The sequence below is a fragment of the Amblyomma maculatum genome, chromosome 3, assembly GCF_055883805.1.
Source record: "Amblyomma maculatum isolate TAMU_Amacu chromosome 3, ASM5588380v1, whole genome shotgun sequence".
Taxonomy (NCBI): domain Eukaryota; kingdom Metazoa; phylum Arthropoda; class Arachnida; order Ixodida; family Ixodidae; genus Amblyomma; species Amblyomma maculatum.
This window is the reverse complement of record NC_139346.1, coordinates 205201169-205218165: the sequence shown is the minus strand read 5'-3', so window position 1 is coordinate 205218165 and position 16997 is coordinate 205201169. Positions and strand designations below refer to the sequence as shown.

The window sequence follows — 16997 nt, the reverse complement described above, 5'->3', positions numbered from 1 at the left end:
AAGTACCGTAATCGTCGCCAATTTTTTTGTCCGCTGTGCTCGAACCTTCATGTGGACTGTGCGAAAGCGTGCTTCGCTATAACAATGATTTTACTGCGGAGAAGCCTTCCATTGTCCAACACGTGTTTTCATGCGTACTGCCTGTGTCATCACCACGTTCGCCCGCTGTGCTCGGACCTTCATGTATGCTGCCCCAAAACGTGCTTCGCCGTATCAATGATCTCATTGCGAAGAAGCCTCCCCATATCCAACACGTGAGGTCATCCTTGCTGAGTGACGGTGCTATCACCGTGTTAGTCCGCTGTGATCGAGCCTTCAGGAGTGCTGTCCCCAAAGCGTGCTTCACCACATCATAAAGCTTATTGCGGAGAAGCCTCCCCATATCCAACACGTGAGGTAATGCATGCGTCCTGTGTCATCAGCGTGTTCGTCCACTGTGCTCGACCTTCATTGTGCTGTCTGAAAGCGTGCTTCATCATATCAGTTATCTTACCGCGGAGAAGCCTCCTCACATTCAACATGTGAATTTATCCTTGCTGACTGTGATGGTGCCATCACCTTGCTGTTCGTCCGCAGTGCTCGGACCTTCGTGCTTACCGTCTGTGGTGAGCGTAACCAGGCAACATGAATTGTTCCTCGCTCCTAAAGTAGCGCCCCTGCGGCTTTACTAAATACCAAAATTCCTTTAAAAGCGAGGACAATGCCTTTTCCTACCTTACAGATTCTTATAATTAGAGGGGTCACAGAAGTGCTGTTCTATGCGACTCAAAGGCAAGCCATGCAGCTTGGCTACTTTTGGCAAAGGAGCGATGCACGAATGGTAGCTGCAAGGACTGCTTAAAAAGTTTCATGTATTCAGAAGCGACATTGTTTCTACACTTATCCCACTTTGACGGGATCTCATTTCGCGCTTTTTGTCGGTCAGCGCGACGCACTTTACTATTTGCCATAAGTACCGCGCTCAGTCCAAACACAGTAAGCATGACTGATTCCACCACGCGTGCATGTCGAAGCACTCCAAAAAGAGCATTCGCATATAGGGTCCTCCATTACCTCTTGTGTCTATCGACATTCACATATCAGTATATATCAGCGACGAGTGAAACTCAGCCCTACGCAGCGCTAGAAATAAAAAAGGAAAAGGTCAGCCAGCATACCATGAACAGTGGTACTGCGACAGAGCCTCCACATGACTCGTAATTATGAGACAATCAGCACTGTCTATTCTTACAGCATTTAAATTCTGAACCGGAATCTGAGTACAACTTGGGAGTCGAGTCTCAAGGGACTAGCCAGTCATGGCTTGACAATCAGCTATTCGCTACGCGTTTCTTTTCTCGGCCAATCCTGTTTCTGAACAGTCCAAATAGTTTCAGCGCTGCGAGTGGTCATTCAGTCAGCTGAACTCCTTGTTTTGGACTACCTCCAAGAGTGAGATATCGGTGCATAAGCCATGTTTAGAGCTTTGTACAGCCGAAACGTACCGCCGAAAACTGCTCGAACGTAGATACAATGTTAATGTTTTTGTGTACAGCAATGGATCCTCGACGCTTCATGTCTTTCACAGCCTTTCTTTTCCCGGTGTGTCAGAAGATGCTACGAAGCGATAAAAAATATTGGCTAAAGAGGTCAGAAGGTGATACCTCTAACTTAAAATTTCACACTACTGAGAGCGTGCCTCTGCATAATTGTGATGTGACTGTGACTTATCTCATTCGAAAGCAGATAAGCTTCTCCGCTCTCATGATGTGACGACAACAGCGGTGCTATTTTAGCATGAATAAGACACAACAACACCAAACAGTGTGGCGACTCAGTGAGCGCACTGGTCATACGATAAAGCTTAGCGAGAGGGAGGCCAGCATTATTCGACACAGTCGAAACTGGAAGTCTTATTCACGCCTCACGAGTTGTTTGTACCTCTGCCGTGCTTAAATTCTGCTGCCGTCGGAACCACGTTCTTAAACAGTGAGTGTATATACTTTTGCTCAAAACATAACTTGTTTATTTCATCGCATAATTTGCGTTCTAACATCTAGCTGGGTTATGCGGAAAGCCGAGGCGGCGTCACCTGGCATTTTTTGACGTCCGCGGTAATATCCTTGCACGGCCTTTTCTCATTTCACATGCCCCTATAAAAATTCGTTTAGAGCGCAGTTGTTGCGGTCAAGAATTAAGCCTGTGACTTTTTTACTCAGCAGCTAAACGCTGCGTTAGATATGCCATTGGCTGAAGCTGGTGCAATAGAACATTAGGACCTCGTTTCGGCAAACCTCTTCTCGGGAATCCGCACGTCTTATCTCGCATGGTTGTAATTGACAAGGAACTGCCTTGACAAGTTCCTCGCCTACCTCAACCATTCATAAAACCTAAACAAAGTGCTTATATGTTCTTCTTTTATGGTCTTTCCTCCTTTAGACGGGCATGCAGTGCTGCAACAAAAGGCAACCTCCAAATTACGAAAAGAGGTCGGACTGATTGGAGGGAAATATATGTTTTATAAAGGCACAGGTTTACCACTTGGCAGAAAGCATCCCATCCTACAGAGCGACTTCTGCTCTTTTTTTTTTTTTTGCGTAAGAAGCACAGTTGAGAAGGACAGCACCAACCTTGATGGCTGTCGGTGCTCTCTGGGCGCGACAGAGGTTTGGCACTGATGACGGAGCGTCGGCGGGACGCCCTGGACTCAGAAGCGTCCCGGTCGTGGCCCGCCTCTTGTTCCCCGTCGCTGCGAGACTCCTCGTCTTCCTGCTCCGGTTGCTCGAGGCTACGCTGACCGTTAAAGGAGCGTGCCCGACGGCGCACCAGAGGGTCGTCGTCGCCGGGCTCCAGGACAAAGGTGGTCTCATCTCGCAGATCGTACTTGAGCTGGGAGAAGCTCCGCACCTGCAACGCATCGCGCCGTATAATGGGTCAAGACCAGACGTTCGTCGAATGTTCGTAACTAGAACAACCGTAACTCAGAAGGTGTTGTGCTCGTTGACCAGAGTCCCTGAGAATACCAGGCTAAAGTTGATAGTTAAGCAGTATGTTTCTTTCCCAGTAGCCATTGCACTCTGGCTCAAATGCCATACGCAAGGCTCGATAATAATTCCGGAACCACTGGAGAGGAGCAAACTGGAATATGCTTCTTACCTCAGTCATCACGTCAGGGAAAAAATACGACGCCAAAAGTATGATGGCAGATGCACAGCCAAAACATTTGCTCAGAATATAACGATATAGAGCTATAAACGAATTATTGGGCCAGTTTATGTCAAAGCATGCAAGCTCAATAAAAATCGGAGGGACGCTAAAGCTCCTCATTTAAGGTGATGACGCGATAGCATTAGCGACTCAAGTCTACGGCTTCTCTTGCGGATCTGATTTCGCATGTATGCACTTTGGCACTCGCTTGATCACTAATCCCTTGAAGAGGCTGAGACACAATTATTTTCCCACTGTAATTTTGCTTTGACGCACTGCGCAGAAAATTCGTAAACATGGGTCACCGCAAGGTTGTTTGCTGGCTAGTTGGTATAGCATCATAACAAGCAGCGTTTGTTCCGCCCAATTCATTCGTGTATGTCTGCCTCAGCGCTTCCAAAAGTTATGGGTCACCGCATATAGATCGCAATAGATATAATTTCTGAGTTCCTTTTTTTCTATACTGGGGCCGGGTGAGGCTTCGATCACATCACAGAAATGTCAGAAATCTTTCACAGACCGATTGGCTAGTAAAGCTTTTAGCGTTCGATTCTGACTGACGGACTTGTTGACCAATAGGGCTGACTGACAGGTTCATGGCAGTTATTGTGATATGACCAGATCGGCCCTTTAAGTTTCTATTTTTAGCTTCAGGCTGCCGAAAGAGGTTACAAATGAACATGAGCTCATGTGGCGCATACAGAATCTTCCTGCGAATAAACACATCTATCTACAAAAGCTGTAACATGCCCACTGGTTTGCAGTTTTGTTTCACGCAAAGTCTTATGCTAAGCTGTTCCAGAATCTGGAATGACAGGGAGTTGCAGTTATATAATATATTGCAGTTTGAAACTGAAAGTTATACTAGCCTCGTCGAGCCATGGACATTGAAGCGGCAATTTGACCTCGGGGGTGGCGCGTGGAGCCGGCGCCGCGCTTCTTCGCACGGGCGGCAGCGGCGGCGCTCGCTTCTTGTTCTGCCGTAGCTTCGCTACTTCTACTTCGCATGCCTGGTGATTCTTCTTTTTCTTCTTCACACACTGCTGAACTTTATTCATACCGGTACGTATCTCCACAAATATGCAACTCTGCCTGGCACAATGCCACACAGCCTTCCAGTCTCCTTTCTACCATTTCCCTTCCTTCCCACTGCTGACAATCTGCCCGCCTTCTGGGACTTCCATTTCAAAATTCTCCCGACAACTTCGCGTCGTCTAGACCCGACTGAGGTGACATTGAAGTACGCAGACAGCTATGGAGGAATCTCGCGCTGGCATCAGTGCTGCGGCTGCATTCCCTTGGCTTTCGCCGACAGCAGTGCAGAAGCTCAACCACAGCGAAACATGTCTGACCATGTTTAACCAAGCTTCCTATGGGGAAACTAGGTTACCTATATGAGTCTAACCTTGCTTAGCAACACAGCGTAACCAAGCATAACAAAGCTTTAGCTTGCCCAACCGGGCTTAGCCAAGCTAACCCACAGCAAATTTTTTGTGGGTCTCACATGACTTCATACTTACTTCTGTCGCCTGAACTATAGTACGGCAGCATGAAACTGAAAACAAAAGTGCTCATAGAATATTTCCATTTTTAAATTACTTATTGAGCGCAGGCGAATTTAAGGGTGTTATCTGTATTAATGATGTCATCGCATAATTAGTAAGAAGAACCTATTTTCCACCTGCCAGCGCTATGCTCGTGATTTTTCGCTCACAACGCCGACGCCAGATTCTCTGCTTGACGGGGTTCCTTAAAACTATCGCGTTAAAAATTGGGTGACTCTAACGCTTAAATTTGTGCCCCTGCTATCTCATACGTACTCGTTAGCAAACAGTCCTAAGCTGCACCATTATGGGAGAGACCGCCCAAAATTGATATAAAGCCCCGCTTTGAGCAAGTTGTACGAGAGTCCTGGCAGGTTCCATTCCCGTCTTAACCTCTCTTTTCAAAGAGCGAGCCTAAGTTGGAAGCTCCTGCCGTGTCACGTGGTCTCGTGACGTCACAAAATCCGACAGCCAGTTAGTACTAAATACCACCTGCCAGAAGCATGTTCATAATTTTTCGCTCACAACGCAAACGCCGACATCAAATTTTCTGGACAAAGCACGGCCTCTTCCGCTGTCGCGTTAAGATTTCAGACGCACTTAAGTTCCGCCTGTAATGTTGTGACGCGATAATGTCAACAGCTTCCATCTCCGGTTCCTCTTGCGGATCCCCGTTTTGCGTACAAGCACTGTTCTACTCGTTTAAAGATTAATTCCGTAATCTGGGCCTATAATACGTCACACACAACCATTAACATATTGCCGTAAGCTACCGCGTTATGTGAGTGGTAACCCTGCATAGATGCAGAGATCCGCTTCAACCGAGCCGTACGAGTGTGCCCGTGCGGTCTAAGGGTAGCGTGTCTGACTTGGGATCCAAGAATCGTGGGTTCGAGTCTGCCCTCAAAAGAGTTTCCCGAGTTTGCATCTCCTGCCAAAACGTGTGGACAACATGCCAAGTGATCTAGCGCCCACTCTTGTCTCGAGCAAACGAACACCTGCTAGGGGCATGTTCGTGATTTTTAGCTCACAACGCGGACAACGCCGACGACGCATTTTATGCAGAACGGTGCCGCAGAGAGAAGAAAATGGGAAGGGTGCTGCGACCGCTTTGATGCACCGATGAAGCCTCTACTTGGCGCGTACATACAAACACACCCGATCGGCGTCGTACGCTTTTCGACAGTTCCTGCACGAATAGGAGAGGAAACCAGATAAGGCATCGTGCACTAGCATTGAGCAATAAATGAATCAGAAACAAACATTATACCTCTGTCATTTTATTCTTTTTGTAGATAAGAACATAATCGAGTAGCATTTCGTGGAAAAGAAATGCTCTCTCTTTCTCTCTCTCCTCTCTCTCTCTGGGCAGCGTGACCTTAATGATCGCATGTGATTTTTTTATCTTAGACAAATCTAGCGACCTCATCGAACATGTCTAATAACCTAGAGCAGCCCTTGGAGTGAGATAGTGGCATCCTGTCTACGAGGGAAGGGAAATAAGAGAGATAATGGCGTCTACGAAACAAACTAAACTTCTACAATGTGCACTCCTTATAACTAACACATTTCAAAGCGGACTTATGGAAACTTCGAGTTTACTGGGCTCTCCTTTTCACCCATTTGTTGAAGACGTTAACATAATTGATCAAAATACTGAAATCCAAGAGCATCGCGTGCAAATAGCCCTCCTGCCACCTGCAGCATGTTATGCCGACGGTTGAAACGTAAGTACAGTGATTTAGCGTCACTGCGCAAAATTTGTTCTTGAAGGCAATCATTCAATGCACCGCTCAGGTTTTTAGGGACCGCAGCGGAGGAGGAAGTTGCAGAAGGAGCAAAAAAAAAAAAGAAAAGAGCGCGCAAAAGCACGTAACGACGTTTGACCAACGTGCAGGTAAAACGTCCAAGGAATGCACGAGAGAGAAGGTGGGCGGCAGCCTTCGAAAATTGGCGTTATCCTTAATTCATTGAGATGTTTTGAAAGTCCATCGCTGCCTCGCTGCCGAAGGCATTGCGGAAACCAAATCTACTTGAATGTTCATAAATTATTATTCTGTTTAGAGTGTACTGTCAGCAGCATTAGGCATACTATGATAGACAGTGGCTAGTTTACAAAACAAAAAAAAAAAACCGTCAGTTACGACAATGCCGAGCAGGCAAGGCCTAGCAACCTGGTTAAATTCTATAGGTCTCTTGCTTACAACAGCCGGGTTATTGGAAAATACTCTTGATAAGAGATCATATTCACATCATCCGTGAGACGAGTAGAGAAAGATACAAAGTACAGGCGCACACAAACATACTTGATCGGTGTCGCGCACTGGTTTCTTTACTAAATTTTACAAGTTCATCTGTTCAGAAAACGGCAGAGTCTTGAAGGGAAACTCTTATGACCAGCGCCGGATTATCTGCAGTGCTATTAGAAGAACTGAGCTTCAAGAGATTTGTTTGCATTGTAAGGATGTCTCCTCACAGTGAGGGAACACCCTAGCTTCCCCCCACCTTTTGTATGTTTGGCAATTAAACTTTCTTCCACCACCTAACAACGCCTGGCGACTGGTGCTTTGGTAGCACGTCGACAGGCGGTGGCACGTCGTTTCAAGGCATTTGTCACTAGCGCAGTTTCAATGCATTTAGCTTGAAGATAAACTTAACTATTGCTATTTTATATATTAAATTTTATTGCTATTTTCTCCCAGTTGATTTACTCGGGTTCAACTTTGCTTTCATCCTCAAGTTTTTCGGACTCAACAGACCTGCACAGGCCTAAGCATGCGATCGACAACAACGGTGAGGTTGCGTCACCTTACGTGACAGCCTTCCTGATTCGCACTTGATATTTTTTCCAGAACCCGCCTTGATGGCTTAGTAGTAATGGTGCTCAACTGATGGGCTGGATGACGTTATTCGATGGAGGCCACAGAGGCTGCGTTTCGGTTGAGGCGAAAAAAAATTCGCCCGCGTACATTGCGATGCTGGTGCGCGTTAAAGAACCCCAGACAAATAGTAGAAATAATTCCTTAGCTCACCATCATGGCGCCCCTCATAATCCATGTCGCTTGTGGAAACGCATTACATCATATATCATAGATCCCTATATTTCTGCGATTGGGCAGGAGCTAATGAGTAAATGTTCACTTACTACTGTGTAATGGCTGGCTTGTACTTTGAATATTTCTCAACTGCCCTCTAGGACAATGTGAATATGATCTGTTATCAAGCATATTTTCCAAAACTACAACTGTTGTAAGGAAGAGACCTAGTAAAGAAATTAATCATAAATAATTTAGTAGTTAAATAACTTTTTTCAATAAATAGTATCGTTCAGGGATATTTCCGTGCGTCCGGTACGCTAGAGGTCATGTCGCACTTCATGTATAGGAAAACAGTTCCTTCCATAGTGTCTACGCTTTCCCTGTCCTCTTATATCCGCAGAAGTCTTCATGCATACCTCTGGTGTCCTTCTGAGCACAAGAAATCAATTTAATGCATTTTGAAATTGCCCGTTTCCTTATTTCATATTTGCTGTATTTTACGCATCTATATATTTTTTCATACTGCCACTCCTTCCGGAGCTATAGCAGGAGTGGGTGGTGCAGATTAGGAAAATAAAGGGTAAACACACAATACAATTTGTCAAACAAGCAAGCGAACAGAAAAGGTCCAACAAAGCAAAAATTTATGAACAATTGAGCGAGGTTTATGAAATTACTGATTATAAAAGGCTAATTTTGCCAATAAATGTACGCGGTGGAAGGGATTGATATGATCCAGGTAGTCTATTTGACTTCTCGATAATAGGAGAAACAAAAAAGTGTATTTAAAGGTCTTGTTTTGAGCAAAATAACAGTGGAGGTAAAACACATGGCAATATTTTGTCGTCGTATGTTGGGGAGGGGGGGGGGGGGTCTGAATTATTATTACTTGTAGATAAGATTAGATGATGAGCATAAGATACAATACAAAATTTCAGATTCAAAATGCCGGCCACTAGATAGTGTTGCTAGCTGCACTGAATGAAGGGCGCAAGTAGGCGAAAAATTGCGGGAGTACTTGCAACAAATGAGGAAATTTTTTTATGCGAAGCATATTGGTAGAGGTAAACTACAGCCCTTCGTGACGGTTACACGCCGTGCAAAGAATGTGGAATGCTACGTCACACCAAGTGATACGCTGACGTCACGACAGAGGAGAGACGGGGGACCGGCTCGCGCCGTCGGCTGCGGTTGCACGCCGTGCGGACCACGTGGTATGGTGACGTCACACCACGTGATACGCTGACGTCACGACAGAGGAGAGACGGGGGTTCAGCTCGCGCCGTCGGCTGCGGTTTCACGCCGTGCACGTCGGTGTTCTAAGAGCTTTTGCTTTGCGTACATATTCGCGTAGTGGCAATCGAGTATCGTTGGCCTGGGGGACGACATGTTCGTTGTGCGTGTCGGTAACACAGTTAGATTAGAGATGAACGAGTCATGCTATTACCTAGTTTTATGCGATGGGAAAACATTGTGCTTTCCAAGTTTAAACCGTGTAAAAGCACGTGTAACCAAGGAAAGAAAAGTTTAGCCAAGTGTAACCATGGAAAGCCGAGTTTAGCAATCAATATGCTTCGCATCTGACCAGGCTTAACCAAGCTAAGCCTCAGCCATTTTTTTTGTACTCTAGCACCGATATGTCACCTTCGGAAAACCCGTGACATCATCATATTGAAGCCTTTAGCAGGGAGTTGCTCGCAGGTGATGTGGCTGGACGCTGATTGTGGGACGTCACAAAACGACATGACACGACAGAGTTGGCGGGAGCTGCCAACTCGGAAGGCGTTGTGGGCGAAAAATCACCAGTATGCTTTTGGAAGGTTGCATGGTGGGGCACTGACAGGTCGGCGAGTTGTGTGGCGTCAAGGAAGCACGTGACACGGCCAGCTCAGGTAGCTCTGTTGAGATGGATGGAGATGGAATAACTGGAGTTGGTGACATTCTAGTGGAAATCAAGAAGAAGAAATGGGCATGGGCAGGACGTGTAGTGCGAAGAGAGGACAACCGATGGTCGCTTAGGGTAACGAATTGGATTCCAAGGGATAGAAAGCGTAGAAGGGGTCGGCAGAAAATTAGGTGGGTGAATGAGGTTAAAAAGTTCGCAGGGGTCAATTGGATGCAGCTAGCACGGGACCGGGTTAATTGGAGGAATATAAGAAAGGCCTTCGCCCTGCAGTCAGACTGATGATTACATAACAGCTATATATTATCGGCATTAACCTATGCAACAGAAACGTGGAAGCTAAAACATGGTTTAACTTAAAATGAGGCCACAGCTAGGTAAAGAAAAACAATAGGTGCGACGCTAAGAGACAGGAAGAAGGCACACTGGGTCAGGGAGCAAACTGAATCAAGGATTGGGGAAATAAACGTTAGAAATGAAAATGAGTATGAATAGGGCATGCGATTCGAAGGCAGGATATAACGGATGACAACTTGTGGTAACGCAGTGGATACCAAAACGTGCAAATCATAAAAGAATGCCTGAAAGGGTCAGGTGACCCGATTGACTGATTAATAATGTTTATTGGCGTTAGATATGCTGAGGCGAAATAGCTCCAGAGACCGACAATGTGAGGTTAGGAAGTTTGCAGGAATGAGTTTGCCACAGCTGGCACAGTACTGGGTTAATTTGCGGGGAGAGGCCTTCGGCCTGTAGTAGACGTAGTTATGCTGACGATAATAAACTAAACAATAGCCGGCAGCAAGTTCCGCCCATCTTCTTTTCTGTTGTTCATAAATTATTCAAATGGCACAAAATTAACATCAACCACAGCCATCAGATATCAGCCTTGGAGTACACGCGTCCACGGAACTAGATGCCAGACGCGCTACTGCGAAAGCACCTCACTCAAATGGCACCGGCCGACTCGGATGACTGCGTTGAGGAAAGGCTAGTGCATAACACCACAGAAGGAGAACGGAGGCCGTAACAATTCTCACACTGAAGAAACAGCTGCTTCCGGCTGCAGCAAACCAGGGGACGAATAGTGAAAGTGTGTTGCAAGAAACAAAGGTAACAGTGTTTCTCAATACTAGAGGAAAGAGAGGCGCTACCGTAAAGTGAGTTTAAATGGTTGTTTTGTTGTCGTTGTCGTTGTTGTTGTTGTTGTTGTTGTTGTTGTTGTTGTTGTTGTTGTTGTTGTTGTTGTTGTTGTTGTTGTTGTTGTTGTTGTTGTTGTTGTTGTTGTTGTTGTTGTTGTTGTTGGCAATAGCGGCAGGAGACTTGATTCGACATGTGGGGCGTATGATATCATCTCTTTCTATCAACGTCGTCATTACCATCCTCAGCAGCCGAGCTGAGTCAAAAACAGGGCCAATTGCTCTCCTACTGCCTTCCAACTAATCCGGTGCTGTGTTAGTTGCTGCCACTATGATCGCCGCAAACTTCATCTCAATTCAACCACTAGGCTTTCTGCCGGCCACGGGTACATTTGCCTTCGCTCGTAATCCCCCACTTACTCTTTAAAGCTTTCGCCCTACTTCCCTGGCCATGCCCGTTTCCTCTTCGAAATTGACTAGGTTATCATTACCACGTGTTTGTTTTCTTGCTCCCTACTTGTATTAAACTTAGCTGATATCGCTATAAATAACAATAGTATTAATAACAGTATACGCAATGCATTGGGCAGCCGTTCTAAGGTTATCAGTGTCCCTCAAGAAAAAAGCGTTACGTCATGCCAGGTCTCACCTATAGGACAGAAATATGGAAGGTAAGATAGAAGCTTGATAATAAATTTCGGAAGATGTAGCTAGGAGGAGGAGGAGGAAGATGAGGAGGAAAGGCAGGGAGGTTAACCCGTAAAAGAAACCAATTTGCTACCCTGCGCTAGGGGAAGAGGGTGAATGGATATAAAAGTTGAGAGGGATCGGTGAAGCTAGTACAGTCACATCACAGACATGCCACATCACATCACGGCACAGTCATATTACGCAACATAACAGCAAACTCATAGTCTTTCGATTAGGCCTGTGCTTTTCATAAAGCGGAGCAGTGCCTGGGAGGCCTTCACCGCAGATGATCACCGTGGCCAAGAACCTAAAATCTTAATTTCAGTCAATGGGCGTCCATCTAGATGCTCCAGCGTATGGCACAGACACCGTCTTTCCTCACTGTATATCGGGCACTCACAAAGAATGTGGCCTATAGACTCGTCGCACCCACAGTTTGTACATGCAGGGCTGTTTGCCATGCCTATAAAAGAATACGAGTTTGTGAATGCTACACCAACCCACAGGCGGCACAGCAAAGTTTCTTCGGGTCGGGGTAGGCCAGGTATGTAGCTAGGTATGGCGAAGAAAACGATGGGGGTGTCGTTGAGAGACGAGTAACCAGCCGAAGGCAGCAGGAACTAACGTGTGCTAATGATATTTTAACTGAAGTCAAGATAAAATGTGCATGAGCAGACGGCAGATATTCGATGGCCGTTTAGGGTGACAGAGAGGCATTCCAATGGAGGGCAAATGCAAAAGAGAGTGATGTGAGTGAGAGAACGAGAAGGGGAAAAGGCGACCGTACCTGGACCAGAACAGGGAATAACCCAAAGGGATACGGGAGAGGCGTCATCTGCGTTGCAGTGGACTTAAGTTTGTTATGACCGTGCATGGTCCGCACTTGCGCGCAAGGGCATGGATATGTGCTGTGGATATGTGCTGTTGGTGCAAGGGCTCTAAGTGAGCCTGTTTCCATGAATCTTTTTGTGTGAGCCTGCTTTGCTTTGTCGAGACCCTGCAAATGCCAAATTGGCCCTGTCAAAGGAACCTAAAGAAAAGTACAAAGAAACGTCGCCCTGTGGGAAATAGCCGGAAGTGCTTTGTTCAACTCTTCAACCTTCCCGTCGGGAGGAGCTTTTGTCAAGTGAGGAATGCCTATTGTCCAAAAGAGACGACAGAGTGACACGTCCGCTGACGTACAGGACAAGAAAGGAGCATGACGAGACGGCCATTAGAGGAATTCCCGGGAATGCAGGAAAGATTTGCAATTGTCGGAAAGGGACAATGCTGGGAGCAGTATGTGGCGCGCACGTGCACTTGGGTTTCTGAGAAGGAAATCCACTTGCCGGAACCACCATATCGGATCTTTGCTGAAGAATAGAAATGTACCTCCTCGCCGTTCCCAAGCTCTACCCGCCAACAAGTGACCACGCCCGACGAAACAATACCGGACCAGTCAGTGCATCAGACCATCAGTGCAGTGATGTGTTCGATTGGATGCCGATATCTGAGGGCCGTGCCCTGGAACTGGTTGGTCAGCATCTTCAGAGAGGGGCTGGACTTGGGGGTTTTAAGGACGTTGCAGAGCACGAAATGACGCTCTGAGCCCTGTGTAAACGGCTCATCCAGACGCTTCTCGCTATGAACTCTTAACGCTTGCCTTTTTGCTGATATACCTTTTTTTTTCATGTAAATAAGTTTTCTCAAAGTGCCATTAAACCTGCTTGTATTTATTTTACCAACTTCGAAGATTCAATCCTTCATCAACCCGGAGTCTCTACACGCTACCGAGTGAAGGCCGGGTCGACTTAGCCCCAGCGTCACGACAAGTTGGACGACGACGACGACGACGACGATGATGACGGATTACGCCTCGGCCGCAAGTCCCGTATGCACGTGGTGTATAATAAGAATGCTGTCCGGTACAGCATAAGTCAGGTGTACTTGAGAATACGAAGAAATAGAGAGAAGGAAATGATGGTGGTTCGATTCCTCGCGCTGACACGATTTTCTTTCGTTTTATTTTCTTGAACACGCTCTGATGGCAGGCCATGCCATTATGAGCCAACAAATGTTTTCGAATTAATAATTGGGAAATAATACCGATATGGGGCAGCGAAGAGCCGTACAGCAGCAGCGGCGAAGCATCAGCTATACGGTAGAGAGTGCCGTCTGGGTATGCTATTGCCTACGATAACGCTATTCCGTGTGCTCACGATGCATCATCACCGTCGTGCAAACCAACTAGATTTTATCATTCTTTCTCTGCAGTGACAATAATTTTTATTAGTGCTTGTAGTAACAGCAAGCGTCGTGACGATGCCAGATCGTCTTGATTTAGATTTTTCGATGAATGCCAAAGCAAAGCGGTCAAAAACATCGGCTGACATTCATCAAAGAGGATCGTTTCCTACCTTCAACTGCTGTACTTATTTTTGTGGCCTCCTAACTTGTAATAGGGATGTCCAATGTACAGCACAATGAGCACTATTTGTCATCTGTCGTAATTTATTGCGTGACGAAGTATTTGGTACCGCCAGCACTACAGACAGAGTTGATCTGCACAAAAAGAGAAAAATAAACTCTAACCCCATTCCCTCCTTCCACAGGCCGCTGTGTAGAAATGTCAGTGGCTGGCCATGCGGTGAAACAAATATGACGACATGTAACAATATAGGCTATTGGTCTGCTTTTCTCGTCAGTAGCCAACAGGGTTTCGTGTGGGGTTTCCGCCCACACGAATAACCATATATGAACGACAATGCAGAGCAAGCAAACACGAAAACATTCTAATAACCGATCAAGAATCCTGAAGCCACACCTTTAAGGATATGACGCGATAGCGTTGATGGCTCTCACCTACTGGCCTCCCTCATTGATCCTGGTTCGAACACATGCACTTTGTAACTCGCTTAATTGCTAATGACAGACCTTAATTTGTACCTCTAGCTCCTGCCACGGTGCCACGCCGACGGCTTGAAAACCTACAGTAGTGTAGCTTTCGCTACAAAAACTTTAAACAAAATTTTTGTCTCGAATCGGAAGCTTTTAGCATTCTCATGAACATGTACTACATAATGATATGCACATAACTGCCCGGTATCTTGTGATGGCCCACTGTTGCCTCACAATGAAAAAGTGTCGACGGAAGCGCCATTAGCAACAGAGGTTGAAGAGTAGTGTAAATACAGATAAAAACTCCCCTCTTGTTCTATAGTTGCATCCAGTGTAGAGGCACATGTGGTAGAAATGGGTCAATGTTTCATACAACTCATAAAAACGGTGAATAAGATTATGCGTCAGGCTGACTACACTAACGTGCTTACTGTACAGCGAACATTGTTTACTCTCGGTGTTTGACTCGACTCAAGACAAGCACTCATTCAGTTATGTCCTTTTAGCGCTGCACTTCTACTTACTTGGCAAATAGCAGTAATGGAGTAACTATCAGCACTTTTTCTGTCATATTTTCTCAAGCTTTCCTCCAACTATGCTGAAGAATCACACGCTCTCAGACAAGGCCAGCAAAGCATGCAACTCTCACACTCACGCGAAAATTGCACTTATTGAAGGTTAATTTATTCATTAAAAATGGGACTCGAAAATAAAATTATATGCAGAATAAACATAAGACCTTGCTCGTAAATAAAATGCTCGTTTAGCAAATGTCTGTCCGGGTCGAAGACACGGCCCGAGTGAAGAACGACAACGCTTAACGACAAAAAGCTGTCCTAGAAAGGATGCTCAGCCGCAGAAGGCGATCAGTCTGCATAAAATCCACCCAGTAAACGCCAGGGACCGCAAGAAACTGCTCAATTTTGACGGGCGCCAAAGAAACGGTGACCAGTACTCGACGACCCCGTGCACTTCAACATATCTCGTGCGTGAATTTACCGTACGCAACGAAAAAGTGCAAAACGCCCAGAGTTAGTGTATATGTACACAAAAGGATTGGACTGACGAGATGAAAAGCTGACAGAAAACGGGAAGAGTAACACATTATCCTCACTGACCAAACTGGTTACTTTCTATTCGGTGGTACCATTTTGACGAATCTTTGCATGAACGTCTAGGTCACGTCCGGTGCTCATGTTATTTAACAAACTTACTGACAGCTAACTTAGTGATTGCTAGAGGTTCACTCACCACTTCCCCTTTCTTGGTGGTCATTTTCTTGACGCTGAGCATGCTTAACGATTCGCCGAGATCCCGGAGGACCTCTTCAAAAGTCTGCATCGTCTTCAGGTTTAACAGGACGCGACTCCTGTGCTCCGGGTCGAGGCTGCTAACAACGTCGATAACCCGACCATCGTCCCTGCCACCCGAGCCGGGAAGGCTGACAGAGCCGCCTTTTCCGGGGAGCTTCCTGTTGCCCACCGGGTGTATCAGACGGCTGGGGTCCTCACTCGATCGCTGTTGGGCAACGACACGGTTGCGCGCCTGGCCGTACGCGAGAGGAGCGAAAGCTCGCGTCCCCGACGCCACGTACGAAGCACCGTCTTCGAATTCGTCCAGCGAAGACACCTTCTTTCCGTCCAGCGTGAAGATGACGCGCACGCCGTTGCTGACGTCCAGGCGCTGAGATATGTAGTCGTACAGGGACTCGATGGTTTTGAAGTCCCGGCCAGGGTTGATGGACACCCTGATACCTGAGGAGAAGGGATCCCCGTTCGCGAAGAAGGTGACCATGAGTGCTTTGCGTTGTGCTGCTTCGCTGAGGAAGCGGGAATGTGTGCTGTTGATTTTGCGTATCCGCGGGGCCTTGGCGACCCGTTCTCCGGCGGCCTCCATCCTAGCCGGTCCATGCGCCACGTCTGCGTGCCCGGTTTCTGGCGACTGCTAGCGGTGCTGGGATGACGGACGTTTTCAGTCGGCCCCCGTGCCTTCTGTCATGAGGCGGCGTATTCCAAAGACGTCGGGTGATGTCGCGGGAGCCGCCCTGGAAGCACTGTCGATACGGTGAAGGCTCGGATGAAGTAGCCTAAGTAAAGGTGACCACAGCTTGAGAGGCAGCTTCGATGCTCGAAAAGCAGAACTGAGAGGTTGTACAAGTCTTCAAGGTCGCTCCAACGAGCACATGTAATGACGACTTCAAGACGCTGTCTGAGTAAACGCGACCAAAGTCTCTCCCAGGTGAGACACGTCTTCCTGCGAGGCCTCAGAGACAGCGGCCTCTGGAGGAAGCGTCACATGCTGCATGTGTCTGGGCAGAATGGCGCTTGCCTCGATCGTTGCGCCTCCCCGCCAGGGAGCCACTTGTGGCGGTTCTGCCTCGATTATTTTCAATCGCCATAGAAACGACGTAAACGATTCCACGCGAACCGGGCCGCGGCTTGTTGCTGCTCCAGCGAGCGTCATTCCTTCTCTCTCTCCCACTCTTTCCCCAGCCAGTGGGCTCCCTCTCTCTCTCCTTCAAGTCTCTCTCTCAAAACGTTGTCTCCTTTCCTTCTTCTTTCTTCTTTCTCCGCCTCACCTTCCGAATCAAACGCGCATTGATTAACCGTGAAGGTTGCCC

The 16997-nt window shown here is 46.9% G+C and overlaps 1 protein-coding gene across 1 annotated transcript in view; it reads right to left on the bottom strand.

The window, feature by feature from the left end:
• LOC146197500 (echinoderm microtubule-associated protein-like CG42247) overlaps positions 1-16645 on the bottom strand; it is an 82729-nt gene extending 66084 nt beyond the window's left edge. Inside the window, exons 1-2 of the mRNA XM_084597191.1 lie at positions 15629-16645; positions 2610-2886 (exon numbers count right to left, since the gene is read on the bottom strand). Coding sequence (XP_084453317.1) covers positions 2610-2886; positions 15629-16273 — 922 coding nt within the window. The 5' untranslated portion in view covers positions 16274-16645. The remainder of the gene's footprint in view (positions 1-2609; positions 2887-15628) is intronic.
• Positions 16646-16997: the final 352 nt, after the last annotated feature.